The sequence below is a fragment of the Callithrix jacchus genome, chromosome 21 (genome assembly GCF_049354715.1).
Source record: "Callithrix jacchus isolate 240 chromosome 21, calJac240_pri, whole genome shotgun sequence".
Classification (NCBI taxonomy): domain Eukaryota; kingdom Metazoa; phylum Chordata; class Mammalia; order Primates; family Cebidae; genus Callithrix; species Callithrix jacchus.
The window spans coordinates 33,094,556-33,113,879 of NC_133522.1; the positions used below are offsets into that span (position 1 = coordinate 33,094,556).

Sequence of the window (19,324 nt, forward strand, 5' to 3'; positions counted from 1 at the left end):
CAGCTTTAAAGAGACTTAGAGATGATTTGGACTTCACAAACATCTAGAAATCCATTTCTTTTTTTTTTTTTTTTTTTTTTTTTTTGAGACGGAGTTTCGCTCTTGTTACCCAGGCTGGAGTGCAATGGCGCAATCTCGGCTCACCGCAACCTCCGCCTCCTGGGCTCAGGCAATTCTCCTGCCTCAGCCTCCCGAGTAGCTGGGATTACAGGCATGCGCCACCATGCCCAGCTAATTTTTTGTATTTTTTAGTAGAGATGGGGTTTCACCATGTTGACCTGGATGGTCTCAATCTCTTGACCTTGTGATCCACCCGTCTCGGCCTCCCAAAGTGCTGGGATTACAGGCATGAGCCACCGCGCCCGGCCGGAATCCATTTCTAAGCATCTCCTTTGTTCATTCTACTCCTAATGTAAAAGCTACCCCATGACCACTTTTATGTCTTTGACCTTGTCTGACCCAACTCATTACCAATCTGTAAGGTAAAATAGTGAACTTAAAAATAAAACGAAACAAAGAAACAACAACAAAAAACAAAACAAACAAACAACAAAAAAACCCTCTTACCAGCAATTTCTTAGTTTTCTAAATCAAATGATCTGCCCTGTCTCCTTAAACAACAATCCTCCATGCCACCTCAGCTCCTAACTCTATCCTTACTGCTTGCCGGATTCTCCATAGTTTCCTTAGCGTTTTCATTGGAATTTTAGGATGGTTCTTGCTTTTTACTCAGGGGTCCGACACGTAAGGGCACCTAAACGCTTCCCTCCATTTCTCTAATCTTAACACAGTCAGTCCTCCAGCCACCCTGCAATCCCTCACTCAGATTCACAGTCCAAAAAGATTTAAGACTCAGTGCTTCCAGAAACCAACAATTGATAACAACCATCTAGGGTGCTTACAACAGTGGCATTTGATGAAACCTATTCAGTTGGTGAAAAAGGAATTGCAGTTTTTGCCATAAAAGGAATGGCAAAACAGGAATTACTTTTGCACCAATGGACTAGATAATAATTAATGGCTACTATATATTGTGACTGTTATCTGTAATATGGAATCTTAATACCAATCTCACCAGGGCCAAAGGGCATGAGGAGAAATTTGTAGTAGAAAGTTTATGGGGTGATTACCACAGGCCCTAATTCAATGAGATGTTGAATAAAGCTTAGCTATATTTTGATAGCTTGTGTGTGTGTGTGTGTGTGTGTGTGTGTATGTATGTATATATGTATATATATATATAACCATCTTTTAAAAAATATAGATGTTTTAAATCATTTTGTTAAAAGTATACATCCTCCTAAGGAGAAAATTTAAAGTACCACAATTCTAAGATACTATTTGATATGAGAGGGAAATTCCGTGTTTGAAATGTATGCTAAAAAGTAATGATTTCAGCTTTAAAGGGAATTAAAGCTCTTTGGAAGCTTAATGTTATAAAATAGACTTTTGTGAGTCAATTTTAGGTTTTTTAAAAAGCATTTCTATGCATGCATTATTATCTCAACTGTTTATATCTGGACTAAGTTTAGATATAAAAAATAAAAATAAAGTGGCAGGTTATGTTGCTTGCTGTTTCTAATTTAACAGCAGAATTTTAATAGTACACAGTCTTCAGGGGTTGATAGTCTGGTAAAAAGAACTTGAAGCAATAGTTTCATAGAACTCTAAGGTAAAGTGTTAATTATCTATGACAAAGAGGGCGAATAATGATGGGAATTACAAAGAGCCTAGGGCTTCCCTGAGACCCGGCTGGGTGCTACCACTGTCATGAGAAAATTAAAAATAAATGGACAATAGTTTCCAATTCTAACACATATTATATGCAGTACATACTTTAACCTAGTTTACAATTTATATTTATTATGCCCACTGAAACCACAAAAATAATGTTTAATTTTACAGTTTAAAGTCACACATGGGGAAATGCTTTACAAAATAGGATATTGTTCCTCAATGAAAAATATTACAGTATAGGTCCCAAACGGCTCAGTTCAAGTGGTTTACCTGAATAACAGAGCTGTTGTGGAATGGAGGCCACAAGACACAGTAATGCTTTAAATAGCTGATTAAGATTTGAAGGTTGCCAAAGCTGAGAGACACTTTAAACAAGACCTGTCTTAAAGTTTAAAGTTTTCCAAGATTTTTGGTTTTTCAACTGCAGTATATGCCATTGCTTCTGAAAAACTGAGGGTAATAAGCAGCTTACAATTTACATCTTATATACAGTATGTAAATCTTCAATGATTTTCTCTACCATCAAAGCAAGTTTCAAGGTTTAAAAATCTCAATTATACTTACTTAGGTTTATTACTTGACTTTACTCACAGATTCTAATATGGAAACCAAATATTTGTGCCATTGCTTCTATCAAATGCAACACATTTCAATCTATTTAGTTATCTGCAAAGTCTATTTACAAAGCATGGGTATGATTTCCTCTGACTAATAGGTCATACAAATGTGTAAGTAGTGTTTGTCAACTCCTAATTGTAGCAAGATGAACCATCTACGTTTATGTCGTGCCTGAGTGTGTAATGCAAAAATACCATCCAGAGACTATATATTTCTTAATCAAGTCTAGCTTTACAAAGTCACACAGTGTGGTCTTCTATTGTAAATATATTCTTAGTATAGGTAGACATGTTCCTAACATATTGTGAGTTGTTAAGGAAAAGGCTGAGATATAGTCACCAAGTGTTTGCTATTATCCTAAACTATTGCAAAGCTTGTAAAAAAAATCAGGGCAAATATACGTGAAAGTTTACATCAAAGGCTGAGGACTTAGTGAGTGCTGAAATATGACTCATCGAAAAGTCTGCTACTCTGGCCTGATGCTCTTCAAGTTTTAATAACCCCTTAAATGTCCTCAGATGCACATACAGTTTGTCACTGACCACTGTTGGTTAAAACAATCATCGGATGGGCTTATTTTCCAAACTTTGAGTATCAAGTTGTGCCCTACCCTGACAAAAAGCTTAGAGGTCTTCCTTGCAAACTGGAAAATCATGTAGAAAAATAATAACTCAGAAATACCGCATTTGACATTTGGTCACGAAAGATGTTAGCACCTCAGTAAAAATTACAATTTTTCATTGGATGTGCCAAAGGAAAGTGGAAAAAAAAGTTAAAAAACATGCCCTGTTTTTTTTGTTTTTCTTCCTACAAATCACAGTTTTCCTCACAGTGTTAGACTTTTAGGTCACATTGATGTGGCAGTGCATTGTAGGATGATGAGCCATTACTTATTTTTTCTTCGGGCCTTTGCGGTCCACATGATCTAGTTAGTTGGAGCCACAAAATAAGGACCAGAGACAGCAACATTATTGCTAAAGTGCAAGTATATTAGTAGGATGCAATTAACTGGGCTAATGTGTATGTTAATGTCTTATTTTTTTCAAAACTGACATCATCTAATAACATATTCCTTTAGTTTTCCCATAAAACCTGCATTAAGAATGATATCATGACCCCCAGCAGGCATTTGCCAGAATGAATGTTTTGCTGATCTGAACACCACCTGTATTCCATTTTTTTGACTAATACATGGTTTTATATTTCAATATGTTCTCATACATTAAATAAATGGAACAATTATGCATTATAGAGTTGATATGCATCATGATGATATAATTTGAGAAATCATCTCGATAGATTATGCTAATAGATGGTTATTAGAAAGATTTTTTTCCATATACTAGCCAGTTAAGTTGATCTATCTGTTTGATAATCTAAAACTACAGATTGTTGGCAAATGAGAAAAACAATAGAGAAAGCACACACGTTCCTTTTCTGTGTGTCTAAATGATACATTGTCTTGAATTTGGTTCTATGAAAGCTTTAGATGAGCATTTCTGTACACATGGCTAGTAGTTTTGAAATGTTAGCAAATATAAGGTATTTGTATAGCATCATTTCATTATAAAGAGATTCGTAATATTCACCAATCATGCCAACGAGATTATACACTCTGCCGGAGACTATTAGAACAATTTGATCATTATTAAATTTAATCTTATTTTACAAAGTATGAACTCTAAGTAACAGCATAAGTTCTTGGCTTTGAATCTGGCTGCTGTCCTCACCTGAACCATTACAATGACCTTGTTAACAAGGATGGAATCGATGGGGAAATATCACAACCAGAGATTGGCTGTGTGTCCTGGGTGCTTTGTCTTTTTGCCAGGATCAGGCTTTGAAATCACAGAGGCAAGCTGGTATCATCAGAGGTGGCTCTGCCTATTTCAAGTCCTGTAATCACTCCATAGGGTTCAACAGTAGTAGAAAAACATCATTCTCTTAATCGACACCCCACAGTTGTAGAAACAGTTATAACTACTAGCATCTGTTATACACATCCAATTTATTTGTGCTTGTCTGTAGAATCCTACAGACCCTAGAGACTAAATGATGTTTATTTTAGGGGGCGTTTCTAAAGCAGAACAGGACAACACATGGTTTTATTATCATTTGTATCCCTCAGAAGTTGTGTGTGCACAACTTTCATCTAATATGTCAACATCAACTTGTCCAAGTTCCTCGATGAAGTGAAAGGATCTGATTCTTGACTGTGTCTTAGCATCTACAAGAAGCTTTTAGGCTATTTGTGAACCCAAATTTAAAACTTGCACCTTGTTTCATTGAGTGTTTTTCTTATTTGTGAGTGGGGAAAATTAGAGTTAGTGTGATGTAAAAGACTTATTATGATAGCTACAAGGAATGAACACTATTAGTCATGAAAGATTAAAATTTCTTAGGAAAGAATAATGATGGTATCAGAATAAGAATACACGAGGAATATATACATATACACCTGTTTCACACAGAAAGCTTTCTGTAAAAAAATACAAAAGCAACCAGTGCTGTATATTATGTAAACTCACAAAGTGTAAAAGTGTATTTTATACACAAACATGAAGCATAAATTAAAAAGTAGAACAGCAAAACATTTTAAATATCGAAAAATTTGCACATTTTTTGTTAAATAAGAATAAATAATTTTATCACACAAATTCACATACCAGTTGCAAAAACAATAAATTATCTTTTTTCAGTGCTGCAACTTTTTCTTTGTGATTCATCCCTAATTCCTAGTTTAGTGGGATAAAACTGTTTCCACAGGAAGGCAAAAGAATCTAACTTTATTGAATATGTTATAACACTGCCCCTATATTTCTAAACAGCAAGGCAGGGCTTAATTTACATTTTTTTGTTCTGGAGGAAATGAATGTCATTTTTTTCTGGCTCCCTTTGTACTTAATACAACTTATTACGAAGTGCATAGTTACGTAAGTGAGATTAGATTCTTACAAACCTGAGCATTTTCAGGCAAATTCTTTTTTTTTTTTTAAGAAGTAGCCCCTAGCATCCTGAATTCTAGACATTTTTAAAAAAATTCAAGATGCATCAACAGAAAGTTGAAAGACAGTACAAAGTCTGTCTGAATTAGATTGAGTTGTATAGAATTTTCCCTTTGTTCATAATTCTTGTATCTATTGAACACTCCATTTCTTTGAATTTCAGTTTCCAATCCATATCATCTTCTCCAGGAATTTAAACATACATTCCTCAGTCGATCTAGTGAGAGTCATAAGGAAAAGGTAGAGAAAACTACTTAAAACTTGCATGGAATAGTGGTTTATTTGCTCTAAGCTCTCTAGGATTGTTTCCATGAGAAGTACAAACCATCACTATTTGGGGGAAACATAAATCATTAATATATTAAAAATTTATGAGAATAGTAAGAGAAGCAGAATAGGAGACAACTATGTCTATGGCTCAATTATTTTTTAATGTTGTTGGGAATATAACCACAAAAAATAAAAATAGATTTGGTCACATTTGAGTTACTCAATTAAAATTATTTCCAAAATGGAAAAAAGTAACATTAACCTCTCTCCTAATTCTCTTTGTACAGACAAATGACAGTGGGATTATTGTTATTATTATTATTTTCTTACTTATTTGACTAGGTTGGCTTTCTGCCCTTGGCATTGGGTGATCTCCAGCAGGTATAGATTGTCAGCCTTGTACAGGCCTCATTTCTCAAACTGATAATTTATTAAGAAAAAAATGGGCCAGACGCGGTGGCTCATGCCTGTAATCCCAGCTCTTTGGGAGGCTGAGGCAGGTGGATCACGAGGTCAAGAGATTAAGACCATTCTGGTCAACATGGTGAAACCCTGTCTCTACTAAAAATACAAAAAATTAGCTGCGCATGGGGGCACATGCCTGTAATCCCAGCTACTCAGGAAGCTGAGGCAGGAGAATTGCCTGAACCCAGGAAGCGGAGGTTGCAGTGAGCCGAGATCATGCCATTGCACTCCAGCCTGGGTAACAATAGCGAAACTCTGTCTCCAAAAAAAAAAAAAAAAAAGACCACGTCTAAAGCAAAGTCAGTCTATGAAAATCCAAAGGATGATTATTGGTTTTGTAAAACAATTATTTGTTTAAAAAGCAATTTCTTAAGAAAATACTTAAAACAGTGAGACATCTATTTTCCTGGCCCACTGAAATGATATGATATAGTGATCAGTTACATAATTCTTTTATATGAAAAGTATCTTATAATAAACTCTCGTGAGCTTGTGGACCTCTAACAATGGTTTCCTAGCATCTTTATATGAAATCTTTAACAGGCACATTTGGTATGATTACAATGAATTCTTTTAAAAAAAAAATCGGCTTTGCAGTATTTTACAAAAAAAGCAATCCCAATGAAATGAAACACCTTAGATTTTTCTAAGCTGTGAGGTTGATGATGAGGAGGTGTACATTTTACCACCTAAAAATATACTTTTAGATGTGTGTTTATAAAATAATTTCCATGTCTAACTATTCAAATTTATAACCTACTTACAACCTACCTAAACAGGCTACGGGAACAAACAACTTCCTGAAAATCATCACATTTCATCACTCAAACACTTACTGGTACAAACAAGTGCTTTCCAGTTGGGAAAAATCTTTAGTACAGTCAGAATATACTTAGATTTAAAAATTAAGAAATTATTGCCTGTGGTGTGGAAACAGTCTTATTAATATTAACCGCTTTTCTACATTAACCACATTAATAATGATAACCATTACTCAATGTGGCTAACTACCAAGTGATCTTTAATGTTTCTAATAACTAAGTCAAGAAGTACAAAATATTGTAGGTCTTACCAAACCCTTGAACAAAACAAGTAAGCGAACACAAACGCATTTTAAAGGCTTGCTGGTAAGAGGTATACCAATGTTGAAGGTATTGGACGTGATAGAAAACTTGCTGTGTGTTTTGTATGTATATTATACATTGTAAGATATCAGATGCTGGAAAAAGAAATAGTTGTGAAAATACAAATTGAAAACACAGTGAAATATGATTTCTTTTCCTTTTAAATTTCCAACACAAGGAAACTAGTTTTTAGACTCTTGAGTACTGATCACACGCATACACACACATGAACCCTACTTCTATATCTGAAATTATGCATTAATTTGGCTAGCTACCTGAAAAAAATACAGGCAGTCAAATGTTTAAGTAAATGAACCCGTGTATGTATTCAAATGACTAGATACACTGAGATCTATTTACTTTTCAAAATTTCTCAGAAGATACTTGCTGTCAAAATAGTTGTTTGACTGAAATTTTATCTCCTGTAGTCACGAAATACACTAAATCTTATTAAAACAGCAGCAAGTTCTTAATTTCCAGTAAAATATCCACAGCTCTTTCTGGAAACTGAAGGAAGTTGAAATAGCTGCAGACCTACTTTGGTCAAACACTTTTTTTTATAGAAATATATATATGTATTTTAATAGAACCAAGGGATATAAAGTGACATACCAAGGGAGAATGTACTTACAAACAGTAAAAAGAAGCTACTGTGTATTATGGGTGAAAAATGATTATGATGCCGTTAAAGACATTCTAAAGAGGTAGGTGACAACGGGAAGACTGTTCTGCCATCTTCAAATGTCCCCTGATTCTACATTCATCAGTGTTTCTTTCTTTCTTGTAAGCCCAGGGGGTGTCTGATAACTCCCAAGTTTTTCTATATTGCAAAGTCACCACTGTCACGTGAAGCAGTGCACATCCTCTTTTGGTCACAGAGAGCAGATTCTGCCCATAAGCGGACTCCTGTTGACAATGTCACTGAAGCATGACTTTCTGTGCATTCTGTAGACCTCCTGTTCACCACGGCTGCATCAGTGCTGAATCCTCCAGTTATCTTCGTGCATAAGATCATAACCACAGGCTAACATTTCTTCAGCAAGCATTGCTTAAATGCAGAAGGCCTTTGGGAGAGAGGACATCCTTTCGCTAACTTCCGGTTTCCGTCCTGGCACTGTACTGTCCTGGTGTGCCAGCCTGTGTCACAGGTCCTAGAGCAGGCGAGCCAGGGGCCCGTGACCCACTGTAGCTGTGAAGTGTGTGATCCCACTTTATTGCTGCCATGACCACTGACAGAGTTTACTTTTGGAGCGGACTTCTTGGGAACAAAAAAGCTGTAACGGACGTCTAATGGTTTAGTGGGGTCTGTTGCAAGAATCTGCACTATTAGAATTTCCTTCGTGGCAGAGTAGCCCATGCCATGCAAGAAGTCATCCCTGTGGCTCCAACCACTATAGTTCATGACTGTTCCATTGATGTCAATGATAGTCTCCGAAGTGGAGATCATGTACTTTCCATTGATTAGGTACTCACCGTTTTTCTTTTTCAGGGCTAAATAGGCAGTGAATCTAGTCTGATCTTTGGCTTTGAACTGCCGGACTTTTATGTGGGTGGCTCCTTCAGGAATCCTCACCACGTCAGTATAACCCTTACTGGAAGTAGAAGTGTTCACAGGAAGTGGGGGTGGTAGGTAAAAAAAGGAGAAAAAAGAAGTAAACACTTAACAAATAAATAAACAGAAATTTTCTGAAAGTCTTTTCTTAACACACAGTTTTAATGCATTTAGGAGATTAGTTTAAAATTGGGTTCAAAAATTATTTTTTATGACAAAATTGCATTTAGATTACAATACTGTATACATTTTAATTGAGCTGTTCAAAATTAGGATGATGCTAGCAACCTGCCTTTATTTAAAACATTTATGGCTGGGCATGGTGGCTCACGCCTGTAATCCTAGCACTTCGGGAGGCCGAGGCAGGCAGATCACCTGAGGTTGGGAGTTCGAGACCAGCCTGGCCAATATGGTGAAATCCCATCTCTACTAAAAATACAAAATTAGCTAGGAGTGGCGACGCATGTCTGTAATCCCAGCTCTTGGAAGGCTGGTGCTGGAGAATCACTTGAACTCAGGAGGCAGAGGTTGCAGTGAACCAAGATCTCACCACTGCACTCTAGCCTTGGCAACAGAGGAAGACTCCATCTCAAAAAAAAAAAGTATGCTAACTTACAAGATTTATACAACCATTTTCATCCTTATCAAATCCTATCATCTTTACAAATCTACTTTACATTTTTTCTGGCACAAAATGGGATATATTTAATCATAAACTGACAGAAATATGCCTTCACTAAATCTCATCTAATTCTGTAATGTTTCTCAAATTTGCCTGCACATTAGAATTAGGTGGGAGTCTTTTAAATCTTCCAGAGGCTACCCACACCCCAGACCAATTAAATCCCCATCTTCCAGGATGGGGCATAGGCAAGAGTACTTTTTGAAACTCCTCATATTGTTCCAATGTGCACACTAACTTGGGATCACAGATTTAATTAGATTTTGGACTGGAGATGAGTAGAGTCTCTGCACCTCTTTCTACTAGAACTCTGGGTTTTGTAGGACAGGCCACTAAACGAAGCAAACAATTCAGAAATTGGGTAATGATCTTGCTAATAACATCATAAAAGGGGAATTTTTTTAATGACTTAGCAAATTTTTCTGAATTCTTAGTGCCCATAAGATATGATAGATTGAGAAAGGCTTTATGATGAAAAAAAGATTTCATTTCAGTCTTCAAAGAGCCATCATCTGTTCAGGAAAATGGGCAAAGGCATAAATATTTTTAATACCCATAAACCTGTGATGAACGCTTGGATGGAAATGCTGATTAAGCAAGGAGGGTGAAGTGAGGAGTGAACTTTTGCCTAAATTTTTGCCTTTTAAAATAATTTCATAATAAGGTCCCTATATATTTCACTTTCCTAGTTATTTAAACAGGAATACTATTGCTTGCTCAGTTTGACTGACCTGCAGACCTGAACTATCTCATTTCCAGTTCTTATTCACATGCTAAAAATCCAAGTGTGTTTCCCTTACGTCAGAATTTCCTCTGAATTGGAGAGGAAGCTTATCACTAAAGAAGCCCCCTGTCTACAGGCCGATCTATTCTGCAATGACAGCCAGACAACTGTTAAAGCTTCCTACAGTGTTGAATAGAGATGATGCAATGTGCAGGGCATTGCTTATTCTGTATAATTTTATTCATTATTTTCATTTTTGTAGTACGTTACAGATCAAACGTTGTTACAGATGTTATTTGTAGTATCTAATATTAATAAAGAATCCACGAAACTATGGTGGCTTCAAACAAAGTCAAAAGGGATGCTGGAGAATTCCTTGAGGCCAAGAGTTCAAGAGCAGCCTGGGCAATATAGGGAAGATCTTGTCTCTACAAAAAATGAAAACGTTACCCAGGGATGGTGGCGTATGTCTATGCTCCTAGCTACTGGGAGGGCTGAGCTGGGAAGATCACTTTAACCCAGGTCTTTGAGGCTGCAGTAAGCTATGATTGCACCACTGCACTCCAGTCTGAGTAACAGAATAAGACCCTGTCTTAAAGGAGGCAATGTTGGAGATAAATATGTCATCTTACACAAAAAGGGTATGAAATGGGGATATATGAAAGTATTTGAACAAGTTCACGCCAGAGCTAATTAGTGGCAGTGTTAGGCTTAAACACCAGGCTCAGCTGGGCGCCGTGGCTCACGCCTGTTATCCCAGCACTTTGGGAGGCCGAGGCCAGGGCATCACCTGAGGACAGGAGTTTGAGACCAGCCTGGCAAACATGGTGAAACCCCTTCTCTACTAAAAATACAAAAAGTAGCTGGGCATGGTGGCCCATGCCTTAGATCCCAGCTATTCTGGAGGCCGAGGCAGGAGAATCACTTGAACCTGGGAGGTGGAGGTTGCAGTCAGTCAAGATCATGCCACTGCACTCCAGCCTGGACAACAGAGTGAGACCCTGTCAAGAAAGAAAGAAAGAAAGAAAAAAGAAAGAAAGAGAAAGAAAGAAGAAAGAAAGAAAGAAAGAGAAAGAAAGAAAGGAAAAGAAAAGAAAAGAAAGAGAAAGAGAAAGGAAAAGAAAGAAAGAAAGAAAGAAAGAAAGAAAGAAAGAAAGAAAGAAAAGAAAGGCCAGCTTCCTGACTCCCAATTAGTGCTCTTTTTCACTATGTCCCAAGGCATAAAACCCTGACCCCTGCCAGTCATGTTATAAAAGTTAAATGCAATTAAATTCTGGGTGTGTCCAGAGTTTAAATGATGCCCAGTAAGGATTAAGGAAAATAAGGGATAAAGGATAAGGAAACATTTTTTTGGTGTTTATCCTTGTTCCTTAAAGCTTCTCTCATCTTGGTGAGTCTGTGTGATGGGCAGTATTGCTGCAGGTCTTCAAACTGAGTTTCACAAGCACTTGTAAGCCTGAGTATTAGTGCCCTTATTTTTTTAGTGCCTTAGTAAAAGATGATTCTCTTGGCATTCCTGATTTCTTCTCTTTACACCCTGCTTGGTATGATTTACACTCCAGACACTGACCAGCTTCCCTGACTACCATAAATGCATGTGATTTTCATATAACTCTGATGAAGTATGGCTGGCAGGGCAAGGGAATCTTGTTTTGTTCAGGGCTATCTGCACAGTGCCAAGAACAATGTCTGTCATGAAGAAATATATTCATTTATATTCAAGCATGCTGTCAGGGAAGGGATGTTTTAGTCAACTCCCAGCAAGCAAAGTATGTGGTGATATCAACTGATAAGAACTGTGAAGAAACAGAGGAAGGTAAGAAGTTAGACAGCAGTGGTGGGAATGGAGGAGGTATCCTGTTCATTTGTGGTAGCTGCTATCTGAGAAGGTGACATTTGACAGAGACCTAAAGAGAATCTGGAAGGTGTTGCTTATTAATAGCAGAAAGTGTTCCAGGCAGAGGAAAAAGCATTCACATACCTGGTGTCATGTTTTTGAGGTGCCAGAAAGTCCACTGTGGTCAGAGCAGAGCAAGAGAAAGGGACAGTGTAGAAAAGACACAGAGGAAGGAAGGGGTCAGATCTTTCAGCACCTTGGAGATTACAATACAGTCTTGGGCATTGACTCTAAGTAAGATGGAAGCCATTGGAGGGTACTGATCAAAGGAATGCAATGATCTGATTTAGGTAATAGCCATGGCTTCCCTCACTTGGTAAGATGAGATTGAGAGGCAAAGGGTCCAGAGGCCAGTGAGAAGACTATAGTGTTAGTCTAGGCAAGATCTGATAAACACTTGGATTGCAGTGCGAGTGGTCATGGTGGTGAGGGGCACCTGGATTCTGGAGATGTGGAAATAGAACTGACAGGACCTGCTGATGGATGGATGTGGAGTGTGAGAGAAAATGAGTTGCAAACTATGACTCCAAAGTTTTGGCTTCAATAGTGGAAAGACTGAGTTGCCATTTACTAAGATAAGGAAAACTGAGGGAGGGGTGAGTTAAGATTAGGGTCATATTGTGAATAGGCTTAAACTTGATGAAATATTTTAATATGTATTAACCCATTTCATCTTCACAACAGTTTAATTAACTGTATGATAATAATTACTAGTATTTCCACTTCACTTTTTTTTTCCATTTTACTTTTGAGTAAATCTCATGGTAAAGAAATGAGGTAACAATTCAAGGATCACATGGCCAAGGAATCAGCCAAAGGTTGATTACAAATATTCCAGCCTGAGATCAATGTTCTTTTTTTTATAAATCATATAAGTTACCACGGCCTCCATAGGTAATTAATTTTAATGACTCAAACAGGTCATTTGTACCATAATATAATTTTGGTCAAACCAATTTGCAAGTGATTACATTACATGCCACTTATTGCTATAATGAATTTCTTCATCTTTTCTTGTGAAAAAATGTGCAGATATTAGTTGTCAACACAAAAACACTTAAAATGCTAAATTTAGCATTTTGAAAAGGGATTTATAACTTTATATAGAAGAGAAAATATATCGTATAGTATATAAGGTATTGCCTTTTAAAAATATTTTTGTTTCTAATATGATTCCTGAATTCTCTCTCTCCTTCTCTTTATTTTCCCTTCCCTCCCTCTCTTTCTTTTCTTTTTTCTTTCTTTCTCTCTTTCTTTTGTTCTTTCTTTCTACCCTTCTTTGTTTCTCTTTCCTTTCTTTTTTTTTTTCTCAAAATGACCTGTGCAGTCTAGGGTTTTAGTTGTGGTGTCTGCTCTTCCCTGGCTTTCGTCAGCTATGGAGTATTGGCTAACTCCTAAATTTTCAGTCCATCTCATTTTTAAAACAAAAGGTTGAAGTGATCATCTCTAAGGTGTTTGATACCTTTTAAGCATATAAAAATGTAGGATATAATTAGATATGCAGGGTTTTGACATAGAAGGTCTAACACAATTAGGTGAATAATTGTCATTTCATTAGCAAATAGAACTAGTAATGCATATTTTAATTCAAAATAAATTTTTCAGCCATATATTTTCAAATCACATCAGAGAGAATTTATAGTTTTTTTATATTAACATGTTTAATTATTTTAACAAATTCTATTGTTAATTTGGTTTGTATATTACTCTTAAGTTACAGACAACACAGATATATTCAATGAATACCACTCAGCCTAAGAGTGATTTGAGAAGAAGAGGAGAAAGCCTGTATTTCATCAGACTCTAGCCAACTCAGCCATCCTACCTGATAGCATATTTGATGCCAGAACTTGGTACTCTATAAATTTAAATATTTAAAGTAAAGTGTAATCTAGTACCACAAGAGGAAGCAGGAGACAGACATCGCTGTATATATTTCTTTGGAGAGTGGATATAAACCAGGATACTTCACTATAAAATAGGATTGTTGCCCACACCACTGCAGTGAACTTACATTTTGCAAGGAGAAATGTTTTCTTAAAAAAAAAAACACTGTGTATGGATAATTTGTCTTGAAAAATATAGTTAAGATAGAAACAAGTCAATCTTCCTTAAATTGTTTTAGTAATAAAAATAGATCTGCAAGGTAGCACTAAAGTAGAATGTCACCCAATTTTTCTTTTCAGTTTTCTGATTCTGCAAGCTATGGACTCCCAAGGCTACTGCAGCTTATCTGCTTCCAGAAGCACCACGAGTTTTCCCTGAGCAACCAGAATTTTACTCATCTCCTCTCTCTTCCTCCTCATATTCAAAATGTGTTACCAGAGCCACGTTAGACCTCCTCCTATAGATAACTTAAGATATAATATGAGTCCCTCTTTATCAATTTTGCAAGAGTCTAAAGCTTTGTTCAATTCATATGAAGGCAAAGGTTCTATCATATTACCTTTTCTTAGTGAAGGTTCCAACAATCTTTGTACAGCTGGAGTTGTCTCCTCCACATACTCCGCACTTGTCATACTGCAGCTTTGAGCCGATGATGCCATCACAACCAGTTCTCACACACTTTCCCCGGACACAGACTGAATTACTGTACGGCCTACATTCAGTTCCATCAGTCACCTGAATCATGCAAACACATTAGCAGTGGGAAATGTGTGTGTCGGTATTTGCTCTTTTGGTCAACTAGTAAGTTCTTATTTGTGATTTTTTGAGTTTGATTGGCATAGACAATACATTAAGAATAAAAGCCAAAAAACATAGTTTCCAGAAGTATCTAACTGAAAAATCCTTGACATATTGGCAGAGAGCATTCTCAGATAAGCCTAGCTTACACATATTCTCTTGAGCTTACCGCTGAATGTGTTAGGAGACATGAAGTACTCATCTATGTTTTTGTGTGCATGCTACATTCTCAGGGTACAATCTTGGCTTTTTATAGTGATAGAAATAATCTTTTCACTAAGTGTTTTGGACTATCATTTCTGTGTAAAGTTGAATGTAAGCAGGCTTGAGAATGCAAAGATCCTTCTCTGTTGCATAATTGTTATTATAATGACAAATTTGAAAATCTAAACTTGACATTCAAAGCTATGTCATGGTTGGAGAGCATTCCCTGTTGTGTGTTGAACTGTCAGACACTGAAATACAGACAACCAAATTAGTGTAGAAAAAAGAATCTGGGGAAGTTAGAGGAATGTACTTCAGGAAGAGACTGTATATATTTTGAATAAAGGGATTAGTGTATAGGTAAAAAGCTAGTTACAAAACTGTGTGTATATAGACTGTGGCTTGTGCATGTGAGTATATATAATATATTTACACACACATATATATATATATAAAATAAGCCTATACATTTTACATTTATGTATATAGAAAACTCTTTTTATGCATGTGTGGGTATGTTGTGAATGCGTGTGTGTGAATTGAAGTAGAATATACTTCATCAGGTTAATAGCTCTGTAGATGGTGATATTTTCATGTGATTTTTATGTTTTTATTTCTGTGTAGTATTTTAAAATAAAAATGCATTATTTTCTAATAAAAACATGATATTTTAAAAAATTATATAAGTTGGATATTAGCTTGTTTTTCAATAACATGCTGTAAATCTCTGAAGTCCAAGTTTCAGAGGTGACTTTAAATGTAGCAACTATTTAAAAATTTATAAATGGCTGTATAACACTGACCATAAGAATAAAACTCTGCTATAGATTTAGAAAACACTCACCTGCAAAAATAAGGCATATTCCATACACAAATATTGTAACATAGACAACTAGAAGGACATTGATTCATATTAAGGGTTCAAGACTTATTCACAACCCTGAGTCAGAGGTGTATGATCTTGAGACCCATCCTCATGGCTCATCAAAGGAATTCTTAAATATATAATAGAAAAACAGAGAAAGTTTTCTTGCCTTACAATCTCCTTTACAATGGCGCTTAGGAAATACTAGTTGTTTTCATGGTTACTTTAAAGTTAAGGTCACACTTTGCCTTCTGTGACAGGGAGCTACACCTTTTAAATATAGCTTTTAAAACATTTACTTGTTCTGTTTGTGAAATAATTTTTATTCATTGTGTAAAGTTTGAAAATATAGAAGTTATAGAGATGAAAATAAAAACCTTCAAAAGTCTAAGTGACCCCAAACTAATAACTGTTTACATTTGGCATCTGCAGGCTTCCTTCAACCAAATAATTTCCACCAGTACGCCTACTGCTTCTGAACAGTTAGTGTGCAGTTACCTTTGGAGAAAACACCACATAATAGCCAGTGCCCTTGGCTCTGCAGGTCAGCTTACACACATCCCCTGGCAGGACGCCTGCATATTTGGGAACCCACTCCACAAAAGTTTTCACTCCCTTTGCATCCGACTGATAGCCATTTTTGGCCTCACACTGTTCATGACGAAATGATTTACCTAGAAAACAAACATGTTACAGTATTACCTTATCAGTTCTGCAACCTAGATATATTCTTGTGTGTTTAAATTAGTTAATATAAGGAAAAGATGCAAACATTGTGTTTTTTTCCCCCACAGTCTTTACTCACCAATGTTGATGGACTTTATCTAGACATAGCGTTCAAAATGGTGATTATTTATTCCAATTCTCTGAATACTCTATTGCTTATAATAGTAACTTAAAAATCACATATGTGTTTGTAATTGATCTGCATATGGGTGGAATTGTGTAGTATAAGATTAATGTTAGTTTCCCAGCTTCCCCTAGTCATTATTGCTAGAATACAAATGACACGTAGCATGTGATGGTTGCTGGCACTTGAGGGCAGCGTACCGTTGGGTGGGCAGGGTGTGAGACTGCAGGAGCGGTAGATGGCCCTCTTCCCTGTGCAGTAGCGTCCATTGTTTCTGGGAGCAGGGTTATTGCAGTGGCGATAGGCAAACTGCACTCCTCCCCCACATGAGCGAGAACACTGGCCCCAGGATCCCCAAGATCCCCAGTTGCCATGGCTTGATGTCTGAAATAGAAAATAGAAGATATTTTAACTCAGATGAGAGAAAAACATTCAAAATGTGCATTTGGAAATCACTTGCATTTAAGAAGAGAGTGGAAACTTTGTCACAGACACAGTTATATTTTCAGTGAATTTAACATGATTATGCTTTGGAAATACAACATATTTCCAATTCTAAGCAGTTCATCTTTTCCACCCTCCCCACTCCAGTGCTAGAGGATCTGAAAGTGTCATTCTAAGCACTGAGCACACCACAAAGATTACCTCCTGGTTTCTATGGGTCATTTTAAATTATGTCTTCTGATATGGTCCATCTCTGTTAAAATCACTGAACCATTGTAACTTTTTGTCTACTCCGATCTTGGATCTTTATTGAAACGTATAATGCTGAAGGATCTACGTGACACTGGGCATTATTTAATTGTGTTTGCAGCTCTTTCTCTCTTTAGCAGTAAAACTCTGCAGTCCCTCCGTCTGTGACAGACTCTATGACATACATAAATGTATTGGATGGACCCAACTTGGCTTCATTCCTAATTGGATGTGACAGATTCTGAAGTACACTGAGGCCATGCATGCAGACACACCCCTTAAAAAACAAGAGCCCTTTTATGGCAACCTAAGTCTATTTCTCTGGACACATTCCGGGAGGGAGCTTAGAGATTCTGAAAGGAAGAATATGCTCAACTGCTTTGCTCAGAGGGTATATATACCCTCTGATGGACTCAGTCAGTCTATCTGACAATGCATGGTTGGGTGATACACTGAAAAACACAGGCAATGAGCACATGATAATCCTCTTGCAGAACTTCGCAAATCTTGTGGTTGAGAGGGAGTATATATTTTAATCAGGCCTTGAAAATTAATAGGGCAGTCGTTGACCTGAAGTTGGACTGTGTATATGGTGGCAGAGGTGTTTCCCTGTAGCAGCCATAAGTTATTTTAGCTCCTAAATTTAGATGAACTTATTGTCCAGGGGAAGAAAGTGACATTTGGAGCTCACCAAATATGTACAAGGACCACATGTGTCAGCTCTGTTATGACCTTCTTACTGAATTTAAATACTTATATTCTGATAACTTTAGCAAGACAAGTTTGAAAGTAAACTTCTCAAAAGCAATTAATAGGGTCCTACATGGGGGAGTCTCAATTGAACAGAATCTGAGTTACACGAGTGTTTGTTTAAAGATGTGATCTGTGAAGAAATCCCTAGTATCTGCATTTTCCCCGGTATTTGATCACCAAGAATGGCCACTGCAGGTGAAAGAAGCAGGTGCAAATAGATCTCAAAAGGAAAAGTTTTTCATTTCTTATTTCTTTTCTTTCTTTCTTTCTTTCTTTTTTGGAGACCAAGTTTTGCTCTTGCTGCCCAGGCGGGAGTGCAATGGCACCATCTCGGCTCACTGCAAACTCCGCCCCCTGGGTTCAAGCAATTCTCATGCCTCAGCCTCCTGAGTAGCTGGGATCAGGTACTACCATGCCTGGACAATTTTTGTAGTTTTTAGTAGAGACAAGGTTTCACTATGTTGTCCAGCCTGGTCTCGAACTCCTGACGTTGTTATCTGCCTGCTTCGGGCTCTGAAAGTGCTGGGATTACAGGCATGAGCCACTGCCCCCATCAGGAAAAGCTTTTCAATTAGAAAATAAAGGCTTCTGAGGACAGTGCCCATACCCATCACAAGAATGCACTTTACTTCTTGGGTCTCCTCCAGGCACTGGCTGATGAGAATATCACTTACTGAATAATATTTTTTCTTGGTTTTGTCCACACACTTGCCCTGCAAGCAGATTCTCCCCTTTCCACAAGGTGTCCCTTCCACGGCAGGCAGCTTCTTGGTCAGACAGACCATCTGGCCCTGGCGCACCACAGCACACCACAGGCGAGCACAGACATCCATGCCGGGACACACCGAGTACTCGGGCCCGAAGGTCAGGTTGCACTGCTGGGCGGCATCATAGGTCTGTCCCGGGAGTTCTTCCGGGCCCAGGATCTGCTTTCGTGGTAGATCCAGCAAACAGTTACCTACAAGAATAACTGAGATTGACCACTGCTCTGTATTTAGGTTTCAAACCGCTAAAATCATGGATCTGAAAACAAAATATCCTAGCTGATGTTGAAGAATGAGGCACCCACGAATCCACAGTGTAATGCTCTGGAGAGGGACTCTGTGGGGACAAGGCTGGGCACCTCAGTGGGCCCATGATACCCTCCAGGGTTCTCAGGAGTGATACGCTCCAGAGTGTCTATCACAATGGGGTTGACAG

At 37.4% G+C, this 19,324-nt stretch overlaps 1 protein-coding gene across 3 annotated transcripts in view; it reads right to left on the bottom strand.

Moving 5' to 3' along the window:
• Positions 1 to 1,842: 1,842 nt before the first annotated feature.
• The window catches only part of ADAMTS5 (ADAM metallopeptidase with thrombospondin type 1 motif 5), a 52,007-nt gene continuing 34,525 nt past the window's right edge, over positions 1,843 to 19,324 (bottom strand). For 2 of the 3 annotated variants that reach the window (XM_002761329.6, XM_078358401.1), the window contains 5 exons: positions 18,799 to 19,082; positions 16,879 to 17,062; positions 16,327 to 16,502; positions 14,521 to 14,696; positions 1,843 to 8,811 (listed from right to left, as the gene is read on the bottom strand). In XM_002761329.6, the coding sequence (XP_002761375.1) occupies positions 8,244 to 8,811; positions 14,521 to 14,696; positions 16,327 to 16,502; positions 16,879 to 17,062; positions 18,799 to 19,082 (1,388 nt within the window). In that variant the 3' untranslated portion in view covers positions 1,843 to 8,243. The remainder of the gene's footprint in view (positions 8,812 to 14,520; positions 14,697 to 16,326; positions 16,503 to 16,878; positions 17,063 to 18,798; positions 19,083 to 19,324) is intronic. The other variant, XM_078358402.1, reaches the window with a different exon arrangement.